The 14815-nt window shown below is 42.6% G+C and overlaps 1 protein-coding gene across 1 annotated transcript; it reads right to left on the bottom strand.

Annotated features, from left to right (window-relative positions):
- Window positions 1–171: 171 nt before the first annotated feature.
- Window positions 172–1687, bottom strand: gpx1 (glutathione peroxidase 1). The gene is given in 2 exon segments (NM_001124525.1): window positions 172–946; window positions 1456–1687. Coding segments are annotated over 2 exon segments (573 nt in total). The 5' UTR covers window positions 1678–1687; the 3' UTR covers window positions 172–595.
- Between the last annotated feature and the right edge of the window lie 13128 nt (window positions 1688–14815).

Here is a 14815-nt window from a genome sequence, read left to right on the forward strand (position 1 = left end):
AGCAGCTTCCCCTCCCCCAATCCTTACCTTGACCCTAAGTGGGGAAAATATTAACTGACCAAAGATCCTCATCTAAAGGCAACAGCACATTTTTGCTCATGCCACACTTTCACATTTGACCTGAGCATTAATCACATGAAACTCCTGTAAAAGACGAAGACAGACAACACAAAGGGGAAAATAATTTATTTGGCCAACTTCTTACACTTCTTGAAACACAGTCGTGCTTTACATGGGCCAAAGGCAACTGTTATGTTAAGTCTTTTACATTTCATCAGACATCCCTCTCACAAAAGGCTTGGTTTCAATGGATGCCTTCATTTAATAAAAGTTCAGAACACAGCAGCTTTTTGCATATGAGAGCACGGCACATGATGTGAAAAGGTAATGGGTGTGCTGCTGTCACACAGAAGCTAATCTTGTATGGAGGAAGTATTTGTTGAATGGGGAACTGTTGAAAGTTGTTTATTTTTTAAGTTATGGCCAAGCACATGTCCCAAAGTGTGACAATACTTAATAATTTGAAAAGCCATTACAAGTCATTGACATGATTTCCACTCCCCACCATTGCTTCTGTGTGACCAACATGGACGGTTTAGTTAGCCGTATTGAGAAGCTCCTTGATGTCACCCTCAATGTTGCTGGTAAGGAATCTCCTGCCATAACGCTTGAATGGCTCTCCAGCTGGCCCAATGAGGAACTTCTCAAAGTTCCAGGCGATGTCAGTCCTGCAGACTGGACTCCAGATGATGCACTTGGGGTCATTCATTAAGGCCATGGGCTCGTCGCTTGGGAATGGCAGCTTATCCTTGAGGTACACAAACAGTGGGTGGGCGTCCTTCCCATTCACATCCACTTTCTCAAGGAGCTGGAACTTAGGCTCAAAGCCATTTCCCGGACGGACATACTTTAAGGACATCAGGATCTCTTCGTTCTTGCAGTTCTCCTGCAGGAGTAGATGGGAAGAATATGTAACATGTACAGAAAAAAATGTGTTAGATGTTTGATCTCAAAAGTGGCCTAATATCAAGGTGAGTCCATTGTCAAAAGCCATAGCTAGAATCCTCAAATTGGATGGACACCATCTAATTTCATAATTGATAGTGCCCTTTCCCCTTCATTAGGAATTGAGACTAGGCCTATAGCTATATACAGTATAAGGACACTGAAGCCCAACCTTGGTATTTTTTCCCAGCCGATGGCAAAATTAGTAGAATTGCGTGAAATTACTTATAAAATTGCCTTTGCTACAGCAACCAAAGTGACAATGGCTGGGTCATTTTTAACTTGTTTTTGCTGTTGTCAAAATAGAATGAGTTTTAAAATTGTATAGAAATGGTTTAGTCCTAAATTAGCTTACATTTTCTAAAACTGGATGGGGGGAGGCTATGATGAGAAAGAATACAGTGACATTAGCCCATATTTAGAATTATAAGAAAATGCATCCCCTCTTACCTGATGTCCGAACTGATTGCAGGGCACCCCCAGAATCACTAGCCCCTTGTCGGCGTACCGTTCATGGAGCTCATTCATCTGGGTGTAATCCCTGGTGGTCGTGCCTCAGAGAGACGCCACATTCTCGATCAGCACCACTTTACCCTGAAGAGACGAGAAATTAAACAATTCTCCTGTAAGGAGCTTTGCTGTCAGGTCGTAGAACATCTTACATACAGCCATTTGCCTGGTAAATGTCACTCCCCGCTTCTGTCTGCGAAAATGCTCTGTTGGACTTTTTATACAAGGTATCAACACGGAAATGGGAGGTACTTCATGAACATTTTAGGGACGGTCTAGAAACATTGGGATATTTTGAACTAAAATCGCACGAGTATGCGTTATCCAGGACAAACAACTATGTACACTTGAAGAATACAATACGATACAAATTATAATGACACCCCTTGGACGTCAAAAGTAGAGACAAAGATTGTTATAACTAAACCAAGATAGACCACTGCTTGTCGTTTCCAATGTGAACAAATGAGTCATAGTGGGCAGAACAAGCAAGGATGGTCGGGCAGTGCCAAGCACGCGCAAGCGATATCCTATTGGCGCGTTCTAATAGACATCTGCATATTTCCGTTAGGGAACGCCTACTATGTGAAGTGCGCATGTGCAATAACTCGCGTTTTGGGAACAGAAAACTGTATTGAGATAAAATGTTTAATTGATGAGAAGATTTGCAGAATGTCGGTCAAAATCCACCTGTTCCATCTTCTCCCACGGCCCACAGTGGGCTTCCTCTCACTACCATATTTGGATTAGTGTCCCCTCTACCATATTTGGTAGTGAGTGGAAACGCCAACTGGATGCTTCGCATTTACACACCCAGTCAAATATCTGTATCATTGTTCTTTCTGTGGTAGAAACCTAGTAGACAGCTAGAGTTTCACTGGTTTCACAATATTGCTACTGTCTTGACTTTATACAAGGTCCCTCACTGCATTGCAAAACACGGGTGGGAATTCTTACAGTACAATTCTTACAGTACGTCTTACAGTACGTCTTACAGTACGTTTCATTCTCTATAATCCTTCCTAAGTAAGTAAAATTAACAAATTATTGCAGGCCACGCTTCTGTGAAACATCTGTCTAATTTACAATCTATCAGTTTAGAGAGTTAGCTAACGTTAGCCAATTAATAATTGAGTAACACTAGACTAGTCTTATACTTGCGGCTACTCAACCTCTACGGGATTAGTGCACGCCTCCAACTCAATCATCAAGTTTGCGGACGACACTATATTGGTAGGCTTGATTACCAACAACGACGAGACGGCGTACAGGGAGGAGGTGAGATACCCCACAAATTCTGACAAACTCCAAGCATTGATTATGCAAGAATGGGCTGCCATCAGTCAGGATGTGGCCCAGAAGTTAATTGACAGCATACCAGGGCGGATTGCTGAGGTCTTGAAAAAGAAGGATCAACACTGCAAATGTTGACTCTTTGCATCAACTTCATGTAATTATCAATAAAAGCCTTTGACACTTATGAAATGCTTGTAATTATACTTCAGTATTCCATAATGCGTACCTGTACCTATGTTTGTCCTGTACAAATGCGGTCCTTCCGCAGGGAGCTGAAATTCATATTTGAATAAAAACTTTTATCTAATACAACCACCAACTTTTTCACCATTTGTGTTGCTCAACTCAGCACGAATGTGCATGTTCCAATTGAATCTCAGCTTACATAGTAAGTAGTTTTAGCAACACAAATGAGGAAAATGTCAGTGGTTGTCTTCGCTGAAAGTTTGATTAAAAGTATGAATTTCAGCATCATGCGAAGGACCGCTGTCGTACAGGAAAAACATAGGTAGCTACAGGTAAGCGTTTTCAGAATTGACATTTTTACAAGAATCGACTGAAGGTGACTCCATGTTGTTGCTTGCAAATCCCATGACCAGCTATCAAAACTCTGTTCCGCCTCGATATAAGAGAATGGAGTTGAGCGTTTCTCAGCTAACCAAACTATTGCCCTGTGTGCAGACCCAGCACTAGGATAAAGTTACTAAGGGGGCAGTTGAAATTGGCAAGGTGGCAAACAATGTTTTGGGTTCTTGCAGTGGAATTATATTGAATTACGCGTATATAATCAGCTATACCACAAACATAAAGTTCAAATGCAGAGACTCTGAGATCATTGAGTGCTTTTGAAATATGTAGCCTCTGCTGCGCTGTATCAGCACAATGGACAGCGCCATACAGCTAGGCCGTTTTGGTAATGAATATAGGCTACGAGTTATGGCAATTCACATTACAAACAACCCATGTGAATGCAGCAGTACACACAGCTGTCTTACCAAAATAATGCAAACTAAATGCTGAAAGTAGTAGCCTAGTTATTCATGCATGCAAACAGTTCAGCAACACGTTGTGATATGGTACATTTTGGTGAATCAAATTCGACCCACGTAATCAATTAAGCAATGCCAGCCTACCATAAACATGTTTCCAAAACGTACAGTTCCATTTAAAGCAACGAAAACCAATAGGCCACCAATAAGACCATAATAGAAAGTAGCCTATCTATTTATATAAACTGTCTGTAGCTATACCCATGGCCGTCATTTGGGTTTTTACGTTGGAATTATATTAAATTCTGCTTATACCACAATAAAAAACAAACTTTAAAAAATGCTTTTGACCAAGAAGTGTGTCACGGCCGTTGAATGAAGAGGACCAAGGCGCAGCGTGGTGAGCTTACATATTCCTTTATTAAGAATGACGCCGACAAAAACAATAAACACTACCAAACAGACCGTGAAGCTTAATGCTATGTGCCATAAACAAAGTCAACTTCCCACAAAGACAGGTGGGAAAATGGCTACCTAAGTATGGTTCTCAATCAGAGACAACGATAGACAGCTGTCCCTGATTGAGAACCCGGCCAAAACATAGAATACCCACCCCAAATCAATCAGGGGTGACAAAGTGACAGGGTCAATGGAACGAAATCTCACTGCACTCTATCAGGACCATGGAGAGTGGCCTACACACAAAAGCAAGATTTTTATAAAAACCAACCAGCTAGATTGTTTCAATCATAACTTTTCAGAAGAGTTGCAGCTTTCTAAATTCTCTGTGGAACGTCCTGAGTAATTGATTATTCCATTCTCCCCTAAATTAACTTGTAAGATCCCCCTCAAATACCAGTTGGGTTAGTTGAGCTTTCTTCGGGTGTATTACGCCTCTTCTCTGCTGACTGAAAATGTTTGTCGAAGTGGATAATTTGTTCTCGCATTTAGCTGTTGACTCCCCAAAAGTCAGTCCATGTTTCAGTGCAGTAAGTATGATCGGGATAGCAAAGAGAGGACCAGAAAATCATTGCAGGATATCAAGTGGGGTCCATTTGTCCTCATTGGATCCAGCGCGGGTGACTTCGGTCTGCAAGAACTGGCGAGCAACACTAAACTCAGCTTCCACCAAAACACACCAAGACAGTCATGAAGAGGGCACAACAAAACGTATTCCCCCTCAGAAGACTGAAAAGATTTGGCATGGGTCCTCAGATCCTCAAAAAGTTCTACAGCCGTACCATCGAGAGCATCCTGACTGGTTGCATCACTGCCTGATATGGCAACTGCTCTGCCTCGTACCTCAAGGCACTACAGAGGGTAGAGCGTATGGCCCAGTACCATGCTGGGGCCAAGCTTCCTGCCACCCAAGACCTCTATACCAGGCGGTGTCAGAGGAAGGCCCTGTAAATTGTCAAAGACTCCAGCCACCCTAGTCATAAACTGTTCTCTCTACTACCGCATGGCAAGCGGTACCGGAACGCCAAGTCTAGGTCCAAAAGGCTTCTTAACAGCTTCTACCCCCAAGCAATAAGTCTCTTGAACAGCTAATCAAATGGCTACCCAGACTAATTGCATTGTGTGTGTGTGTGTGTGTTTGTCCCTGTTATGCTGCTGCTACTCTCTGTTTATTATCTATGCATAGTCACTTCAACTCTACCTACATGTAAATACTACCTTAATTACCTCTACTAAGCTGTGCCCCCGCACATTGACGATGTACCGGTACCCCCTGTTTTATAGCCTTGCTACTGTTATTTTACTGCTGCTTTAATTTTTTACAAAACACTTATTTTTCTTAAAACGGCATTGTTGGTTAAGGGCTTGTAAGTAAGCATTTCACTGTAAGGTTGTATTCGGCACATGTGACAAATACAATTTGCTTTGATTTGATTTAAACTGTTTTGCTTAGATTCAGAAGTGGTTTCACCTTTTTCATATCTAGAAAGTAATGGCTCTCTGGGTCAAGGGCACACAGGGCCTCCACCAGTTGGCTGAATCGTTCAGACATTTCACCAATGACAGCATCCAACGTGCTGAAGAACAGTCTTATAGACTCAGTCTCTTCTCCTCTGTCCTGCTGGCCTACTGTACTGTCCACCACGTATTGCAACGTACATAACGTTGTCGTTTGCTTGGAGCTGGTGGTGTGTCATTGCCACTGACACTGCATTGTGCCCAAATGGCTTCAAACTCACTGTTGCACCTCAAAATCTCGACAAACTCCAGCGCACTGCAGACCACTTTGACTCCAGTGTAAAGATCTGTTGCTTTTGTCTGGAGTATTTGGTTTGGAGGATCATGAAGACTAAGGATTCTGTGGAGCATGGTGGCTGTAAACTTAAAGCTGGGTACCGTCACTGCCTTCAGAAGCCCTATTGCCTCCACTCTTACTTCTGTGTTGTACAAACGCATGCATTTTCCCCCACTTTTTATGGAAACCCAAAGGAGTCATACCTAACCGCCCAGTGGCTTTCTATAGAACCCCTACACACCGTGGCGCACCCTGTTCATTGTGCTGACACGGTGCAGCGGAGATACAGATTTTGCACAAACCTGTCACTCAATCATTGAAACTTTCTTGCTATTTTTAAATAGAGACATACCACTAAAACTGTGGGGGATAAAGTTTGAACTGAAGGGCTAAGCCCCCTTTAGCCCCCTTGTGGAACCGGGCCTGCCTGTGGATGACCTCTTCATTTGTCTCTTTGCATTTTCCAGACAATGATGCGTAAGAAGAGACCCTCTGTGGAAAAAAGCGAAAGTGCTGCTCCACCAGATGTGTCAAGTAAGTAATTTAAGTCCTTCAGGCTCTCAAACAAACAAGGAAACCAGACTGTGTCTATTGACTTTGTATGTCCCATGAGAAATACACAAACTAGCTAGTGTCAGTCAGTTCATTAGGGATCCATCCCCATCTCATTCAGAAGCCAAGAAGAGTAAGACCACTGGGCATCATCCAAGGCCACTACTCAGGAGGACACCAATAATGACTCTGTCTTTGGTCAATTTCTGTGCGCGGGCTGGTGTCATCTTGAGAAAAGGAAGTATATCCAATGAAATTGGTAAGACACACACCCTCAATAGTCATTCATCAACATATTGACTAATTAGTGTTCTTAACTGGCAATTGGTGGATAATGCATCACTATATTGCTTTGTAAGCTGTAGAACAAATGGTTTTCCAAAAGAGACTCCAGCAACGACTGAAAAAGAGTCCCAGATACCCCGGGGTGAGTATAATGTTTCCAAACTGTCTTTGGTATTGCACATTCTATAAAGCATGATGCCTGATCTTCTGACCTTGATGTCTAAGATTGTCCAGGAGTTAATCAAAGGACTGGAATCTCACATTGAGGATCCTGAGAGGTTCAGGAACTGTCTCCTCCCTGTGTACCACGCCTGGCCGATGGGACCTGCAGGTAACGCCACAGATCACACAGCCCCAAGGGGAGCAGGGCACCTGGCTCTCTCAAATTCTCTGAAATGTTTGCTGAGTGGCAGTAGAGAATTGTTACATGGAAACATCACTTTGTGTCCTGTCTGTGATCCAGCTCTGTCAGTTCATTTTAGGAGAGTCTGCTGTGAATGCTGCTGGGGATCGAGATGCTGCAGGTTTGACAGCCTCTCTCTATGCAAAAACACCTTGGTCTAAGTAGTGTTGGGGTATTTATCCATCATCCTCCACTGGATGTGAAATTCAAATATGACCACAATTTTGTAAAGCCTTTCCTTTTTTATTTTTGTTGTAGACTGGTCATTAACACTATGACAGCAGATCTAACCTATACTCTACACTAATTCCATCTGTATATTCCCACTAAGTAGCAAGGCTAGACTGACTTTCCTCAAACCTCACTGTAACCTGTCACTATCAAGGCATAAGGCGAGACCCAAATGCAGACACAGGAGGAAGATGGTTGGAGTCTTACAATGTTTATTAATCCAAAGGGGTAGTCAAGTGAATGGCCATGGACAGGCAAAAAGGTCAAAACCAGATCGGAGTCCAGGAGGTACAGAGTGGCAGACAGGCTCATGGTCAAGGCAGGCAGAATGGTCAGGCAGGCGGGTACAGAAACAAAGTACAGAAATAGGCAAGGGTCAAAACCGGGAAGACTAGAAAACGGATCATGCAAAAAGCAGGCGAACGGGAGAACCGCTGGTTGACTTGGAAACATACAAGACGAACTGGCACAGAGAGACAGGAAACACAGGAATAAATACACTGGGGAAAATAAGTGACACCCGGAGGGGGTGGAGACAATCATAAGGACAGGTGAAACAGATCAGGGTGTGACAAGGAGTTAGCAGGTAAGCTGATGCAGCTGGTTTCCATGGCGCCAGTGGAGATTCAGCGTGACATCAATAGTCTGCCAGAGATCTTGGAGGACTCCCAGCACAGTGACATCGCCAGCGAGCTCAAGTGGGTGTAGCCCTGTTAGTCTAGTGTTTTTTCTGGGGATATGTGATGCCATGACGTAATTTTTCCAACAATTGTTTTCAGACAGATTATTTCACTTCTAATTCACTGTATCACAATTCCAGTGGGTCAGAAGTTTACATACACTAAGCTGACTGTGCCTTTTAAACAGCTTGGAAAATTCCAGAAAATTAGGTCATGGCTTTAGAAGCTTCTGATAGGCTAGTTGACATAATTTCAGTCAATTGGGGGTGTACCTGTAGATGTATTGCAAGGCCTACCTTCAAACTCAGTGCCTCTTTGCTTGACTTCAAGGGAAAATCAAAAGAAATCAGCCAAGACCTCAGAAAAACAATTGTAGACCTCCACAAGTCTGGTTAATCCCTGGGAGCAAATTTCAAAAGTCTGAAGGTACCAAGTTCATCTGTACAAACAATAGTACACAAGTATAAACACCATGGGACCACGCAGCCGTCATACCGCTCAGAAAGGAGACGCATTCTGTCTCCTAGAGATGAACGTACTTTGATGCGATAAGTGCAAATCAATCCCAGAACAACAGCAAAGGAGCTTGTGAAGATGCTGGAGGAAACAGGTACAAAAGTATCAATATCCACAGTAAAACGAGTCCTATATCGACATAACCTGAAAGGTCGCTCAGCAAGGAAGAAGACACTGCTCCAAAACCGCCATAAAAAAGCCAGACTACGGTTTGCAACTGCACATGGGGACAAATATCATACATTTTGGAGAAATGTCTTCTGGTCGGATGAAACAAAAATAGAACTGTTTCGCCATAATGACCATCACTATGTTTAAGGGTAAAGGGGGAGGCTTGCAAGCCGATGAACACCATCCCAACCGTGGAGCTTGGGGGTGACAGCATCATGATGTGGGGGTGCTTTGCTGCAGGAGGGTCTGGTGCACTTCACAAAATAGATGGCATCATGAGGGAGGATTATTGTGGAAATTATGTGGATACATATATATTGAATCTCAGGACAATGGGTCTTCCAAATGGACAATGACCCCAAGCATACTTCCAAAGTTGTGTCAAAATGGCTTAAGGACAATAAAGTCAAGGTATTGGAGTGGCCATCACAAAGCCCTGACCTCAATCCTATTGAAAATTTGTGTGCAGAACTGAAAAAGTGTGTGCGAGCAAGGTGGCCTACAGACCTGACTCAGTTACACCAGCTCTGTCAGAAGGAATGGGCCAAAATTCACCCACTTGTTGTGGGAAGCTTGTGGAAGGCTAACTGAAACGTTTGACCCAAGTTAAACAATTTAAAAGCAATGATACCAAATACTAATTGAGTGTATGTAAACTTCTGACCCACTGGGAATGTGATGAAAGAAATAAAAGCTGAAATAAATCATTCTCTCTACTATTATTCTGACATTTTACATTCTTAAAATAAAGTGGTGATCCTAACTGACCTAAGACAGGGAATTTTTACTATGATTATATGTCAGGAATTGTGAAAAACTGAGTTTAAATGTATTTGGCTAGGTATATGTAAACTTCCGACTTCAACTGTATACTGAGACACTTAGATTGCACACAGGTGAACTTTATTTGATTAATTATGTTCCTTCTGAAGGTAATTGTTTGCATCAGATATTATTTAGGGGCTTCATAGTAAAGGGAGTGAATACATATGCACTCAACATTTTAACGTTTTTAATTTTTTAGAATTTTTTTAAACAAGTAATTTTTTTCATTTCACTTCACCAATCTGGACTATTTTGTGTATGTCCATTACATGAAAACCAAATAAAAATCTATTTAAATTACAGGTTGTAATGCAACAAAATAGGAAAAACACAAAGGAGTGAATACTTTTGCAAGGCTCTGTAAAATGATGCTGCCACCACCATGCTTGAAAATATGAAGTGTGGTACTCAGTAGTGATGTGTTATATTGGATTTGCCCAAAACATAACACTTTTTATTCAGGACAAAAACTTAATTGCTTTGCGATATTTTTTGCAGTATTACTTTAGTGCCTAGTTGCAAACAGGATGCATGTTTGGGAATATTTGTATTCTGTACAAGCTTTGTTATTTTCATTCTATCAATCAGGTTAGTATTGTGGAGTAACTACAATGTTGTTGATCCATCCTCAGTTTTCTCCTATCACAGCCATTGAACTCTGTAACTGTTTTAAAGTCACCATTAGCCTCATGGTGAAATCCCTGCGCTGTTTCCTTCCACTCCAGCAACTGAGTTAGGAAGGACACCTGTATCTTTGTAGTGACTGGGTGTATTGATACACCACCCAACGTGTAATTCATAACTTCACTATGCTCAAAGGGATATTCAATGTCTGCTTTTTTCGTTTTTACCCATCTACCAATAGGTGCCCTTCATTGTTAGGCATTGGAAAACCTCCCTGGTCTTTGTATATGTGGGGTACAGAGATGAGGTAATCATTCAAAAGTAATGTTAAACACTATTATTGAACACAGAATGAGTCCATGGAACAAGGGGTGTGAATACTTTCCTGAAGGCACTGTAAATGTTGGTACGGTCAGTGTCGATCATTTTTGTTTTATCGGCCCAGTTATACGCGTAAGTACAAGTACTTTTTGAAAATGACAACATGCAGACACCTGCATGTTTCAACTCAGCCTGCTGTGCTGGGAATGGAGTAGACATGCTATGGTTCTTGCCTTTCTAATGGAGTGAGTGAGTGAGTGAGTGAGTGAGTGAGTGTGTGTGTGTGTGTGTGTGTGTGTGTGTGTGTGTGTGTGTGTGTGTGTGTGTGTGTGTGTGTGTGTGTGGGTGTGTGTGTGTGTGTGTGTGTGTGTGTGTGTGTGTGTGTGTGTGTGTGTGTGTGTGTGTGTGTGTGTGTGTGTGTGTGTGTGTGTGTGTGTGTGTGTGTGTGTGTGTGTGTGTGTGTGTGTGTGTGTGTGTGTGTGTTTGCAGGCTGCCCACTGATCCTGACTGACATGGATGTGGTGGAGAAGTCAGAGAGCCTGTCCAAGCCAGGTAGAGAGTTCCTCTCTGGCCTGCTCTTCCACACCATCAACTGGTTTAGAGAGGTCAGTACAGCTCTTTCTTAGACAATGGGGTAATGGGATGTCTTAGACAAGGGTTTTATGGTCTATAGCAAGGTGTGGACTCCATTCATATGGCATATTTGTGGATCTGTCTTATCTTGCATGTCACACCTATAAGTCACTCTTCATGTTTCCCATGTTCATGTTACACACCTCTCCTACCCGTATCTGTGTTTTCATGTTTATGTCACCTGTATCTACAGTTGAAGTCAGAAGTTTAAATACACCTTAGCCAAATACATTTAAACTCAGTTTTTCACAATTCCTGACATTTAATCCTAGTAAAAATTCCCTGTCTTAGGTCAGTTAGGATCACCACTTTATTTTAAGAATATGAAATGACAGAATAATAGTAGAGAGAATGATTTATTTCAGCTTTTATTTATTTCATCACATTCCAAGTGGGTCAGAAGTTTACATACACTCAATTAGTATTTGGTGACGTTACCTTCAAATTGTTGAACTTGGGTCAAACGTTTACGGGTAGCCTTCCACAAGCTTCCCACAATAAGTTGGGTGAATTTTGGCCCATTCCTCCTGACAGAGCTGGTGTAACTGAGTCAGGTTTGTAGGCCTCCTTGCTCGCACACACTTTTTCAGTTCTGCCCACAAATTTTATATGGGATTGAGGTCAGGGCTTTCTGATGACCACTCCAATACCATTACTTTATTGTCCTTAAGTCATTTTGCAACATCTTCAGAAGTATGCTTGGGGTCATTGTTCATTTGGAAGAACCATTTGCGACCAAGCTTTAACTTCCTGACTGAGATGTTGCTTCAATATTTCCACATAATTCTCCATCCTCATGAAGCCATCTATTTTGTGAAGTGCACCAGTCCCTCAAGGTAGGCCTTGAAATACATCCACAGGTACATCTCCAATTGACTCAAATGATGTCAATTAGCCTATCAGAAGCTTCTAAAGCCATGACATCATTTTCTGGAATTTTCCAAGCTGTTTAAAGGTACAGTCAACTTAGTGTATGTAAATTTCTGACCCACTGGAATTGTGATACAGTGAATTATAAGTGAAATTATCTGTCTGTAAACAATTGTTGGAAAAATGACTTGTGTCATGCACAAAGTAGATGTCCTAACCGACTTGCCAAAACTATAGTTTGTTAACAAGACATTTGGGGAGTGGTTGAAAAACGAGTTTTAATGACTCCAACCTAAGTGTATGTAAACTTCAGACTTCAACTGTATCTATCAACACTTGACTCACTAATCAAATTAGCTCAGTCTGATCTCATCTGTTTTACCAATGTGTTTGTGTTTGTCTGTGTTTACTCAACTCACCTGCTTGTGTGTGTGTGTGTGTATATATGTGTGTGTATACACAGGTTGTGAATGCATTCTGCAGTCAGAAAGACCCTGAGATGAAAATAAAGGTGGTGACTCGTCTTCAGAACATCACCTACCTCCAGACTCTATTGGACAGGACTTTGGCAGGTACAATACTGCACTGAAACAATACTATAACAACGGACAGGAAATTAAAATGTAATTTTATCAACATTTTTCTGATCAAAATGTTTAAATATTACATGCTTTGAAAATGTGAGAATTCCATGCACTGTTAATTTGACCATTCCAGCTTTTGTGTTTCAGAAATCCCTGGCTATGCTCCTCCTCTAGCCAACTTTGATGGGGAGAGTACAGAGGGAGCTCCCGTGTCTAGCTCCACTGCTATTCCAAAGAAGGGAAAGAAATATATATTTTTTTAAACTTTTTCCTGAGATGAGATTCATCACTTATTGTGGTGCCACAATCTGCCACAATCACTTCCAGGTACACAAGACACAACACAGCTTCATGTTTTTTTGTGTCTCGGCACACATTTAGCTCATTGTTGTAGTCCCCCTTTGTGACTGTCTTTCCTGCTGTGTGCAGACTCTGCTGTCTAAAAACCAGGGGATGGTGGACACCCCAGGTCCTGATGTGAAGGAGCACCAGCTGCTGTCCTCAGCCTACCAGCTCCTCCTACAGGTCCTACACACCACCTTCAGCTGGTCAGTCACACTTCAACACAACACCACCTGCACACTCCTGCCTTTCAGAACAATATCAAATGACAATTACTCAGGGTTTGGCAACTGTGGTCCTGGAGAGGTTGGTGTTGGCTTGTTTTGTTTCAGCCCAGATCTATCACACCTGATTCAACAAATGGGAATCAGGTGTGTTAGTGATCTGCAACAAAAGCATGCAGCTATTGTGTGTTAGGTCTGGTTTTTCCCAACCAGAGCACCATAGCCTGCTGAAGAGAGCTCTGGGACTGCTGGCTGACCGCCTGAAAGAGGGAGGGCCTGAACTGACCTTGGACCAGCTCATCCATTGAGAGGTGAAACATTCCCTGTCAGATCACAGCCAGTGTTGTGTGTGTGACAAGTATGGTGGAGCGGTTCTCCCCTATCTCTCTGGTCTTCAGACACAGCTTTAAGTACATCCTGAACTTCCGCAGTACAGTGCCCAGCCTCAGCATAGCTCTGTGTCTCTCCCAGCTCCTCACCACTGTCTAACCTCCAAACAAGCTTCAATGCCATACAACACTCCTTCCGTGGCCTCCGACTGCTCTTAAACGCTAGTAAAACCAAATGCATGCTTTTCAACCGATCGCTGCCTGCACCCGCATGCCCGCCTAGCATCACCACCCTGGATGGTTCCGACCTAGAATATGTGGACATCTATAAGTACTGTGTCTGGCTAGACTGCAAACTCTCCTTCCAGACTCATATCAAACATCTCCAATCGAAAATCAAATCAAGAGTCGGCTTTCTATTCCGCAACAAAGCCTCCTTCACTCACGCCGCCAAGCTTACCCTAGTAAAACTGACTATCCTACCGATCCTCGACTTCGGCGATATCATCTACAAAATGGCCTCCAACACTCTACTCAGCAAACTGGATGCAGTCTATCACAGTGCCATCCGTTTTGTCACTAAAGCACCTTATACCACCCACCACTGCGACTTGTATGCTCTAGTCGGCTGGCCCTCGCTACATATTCGTCACCAGACCCACTGGCTCCAGGTCATCTACAAGTCCATGCTAGGTAAAGCTCCGCCTTATCTCAGCTCACTGGTCACGATGGCAACACCCATCCGTAGCACGCGCTCCAGCAGGTGTATCTCACTGATCATCCCTAAAGCCAACACCTCATTTGGCCGCCTTTCGTTCCAGTACTCTGCTGCCTGTGACTGGAACGAATTGCAAAAATCGCTGAAGTTGGAGACTTTTATCTCCCTCACCAACTTCAAACATCAGCTATCTGAGCAGCTAACCGATCGCTGCAGCTGTACATAGTCTATTGGTAAATAGCCCACCCATTTTCACCTACCTCATCCCCATACTGTTTTTATTTATTTATTTACTTTTCTGCTCTTTTGCACACCAATATCTCTACCTGTACATGACCATCTGATCATTTATCACTCCAGTGTTAATCTGCAAAATTGTAATTATTCGCCTACCTCATGCCTTTTGCACACATTGTATATAGACTCCCCCTTTGTTTTCTACTGTGTTATTGA

The sequence above is a fragment of the Oncorhynchus mykiss genome, chromosome 7, assembly GCF_057628025.1.
Source record: "Oncorhynchus mykiss isolate SJ-2025 chromosome 7, ASM5762802v1, whole genome shotgun sequence".
In the NCBI taxonomy this organism is placed as follows: domain Eukaryota; kingdom Metazoa; phylum Chordata; class Actinopteri; order Salmoniformes; family Salmonidae; genus Oncorhynchus; species Oncorhynchus mykiss.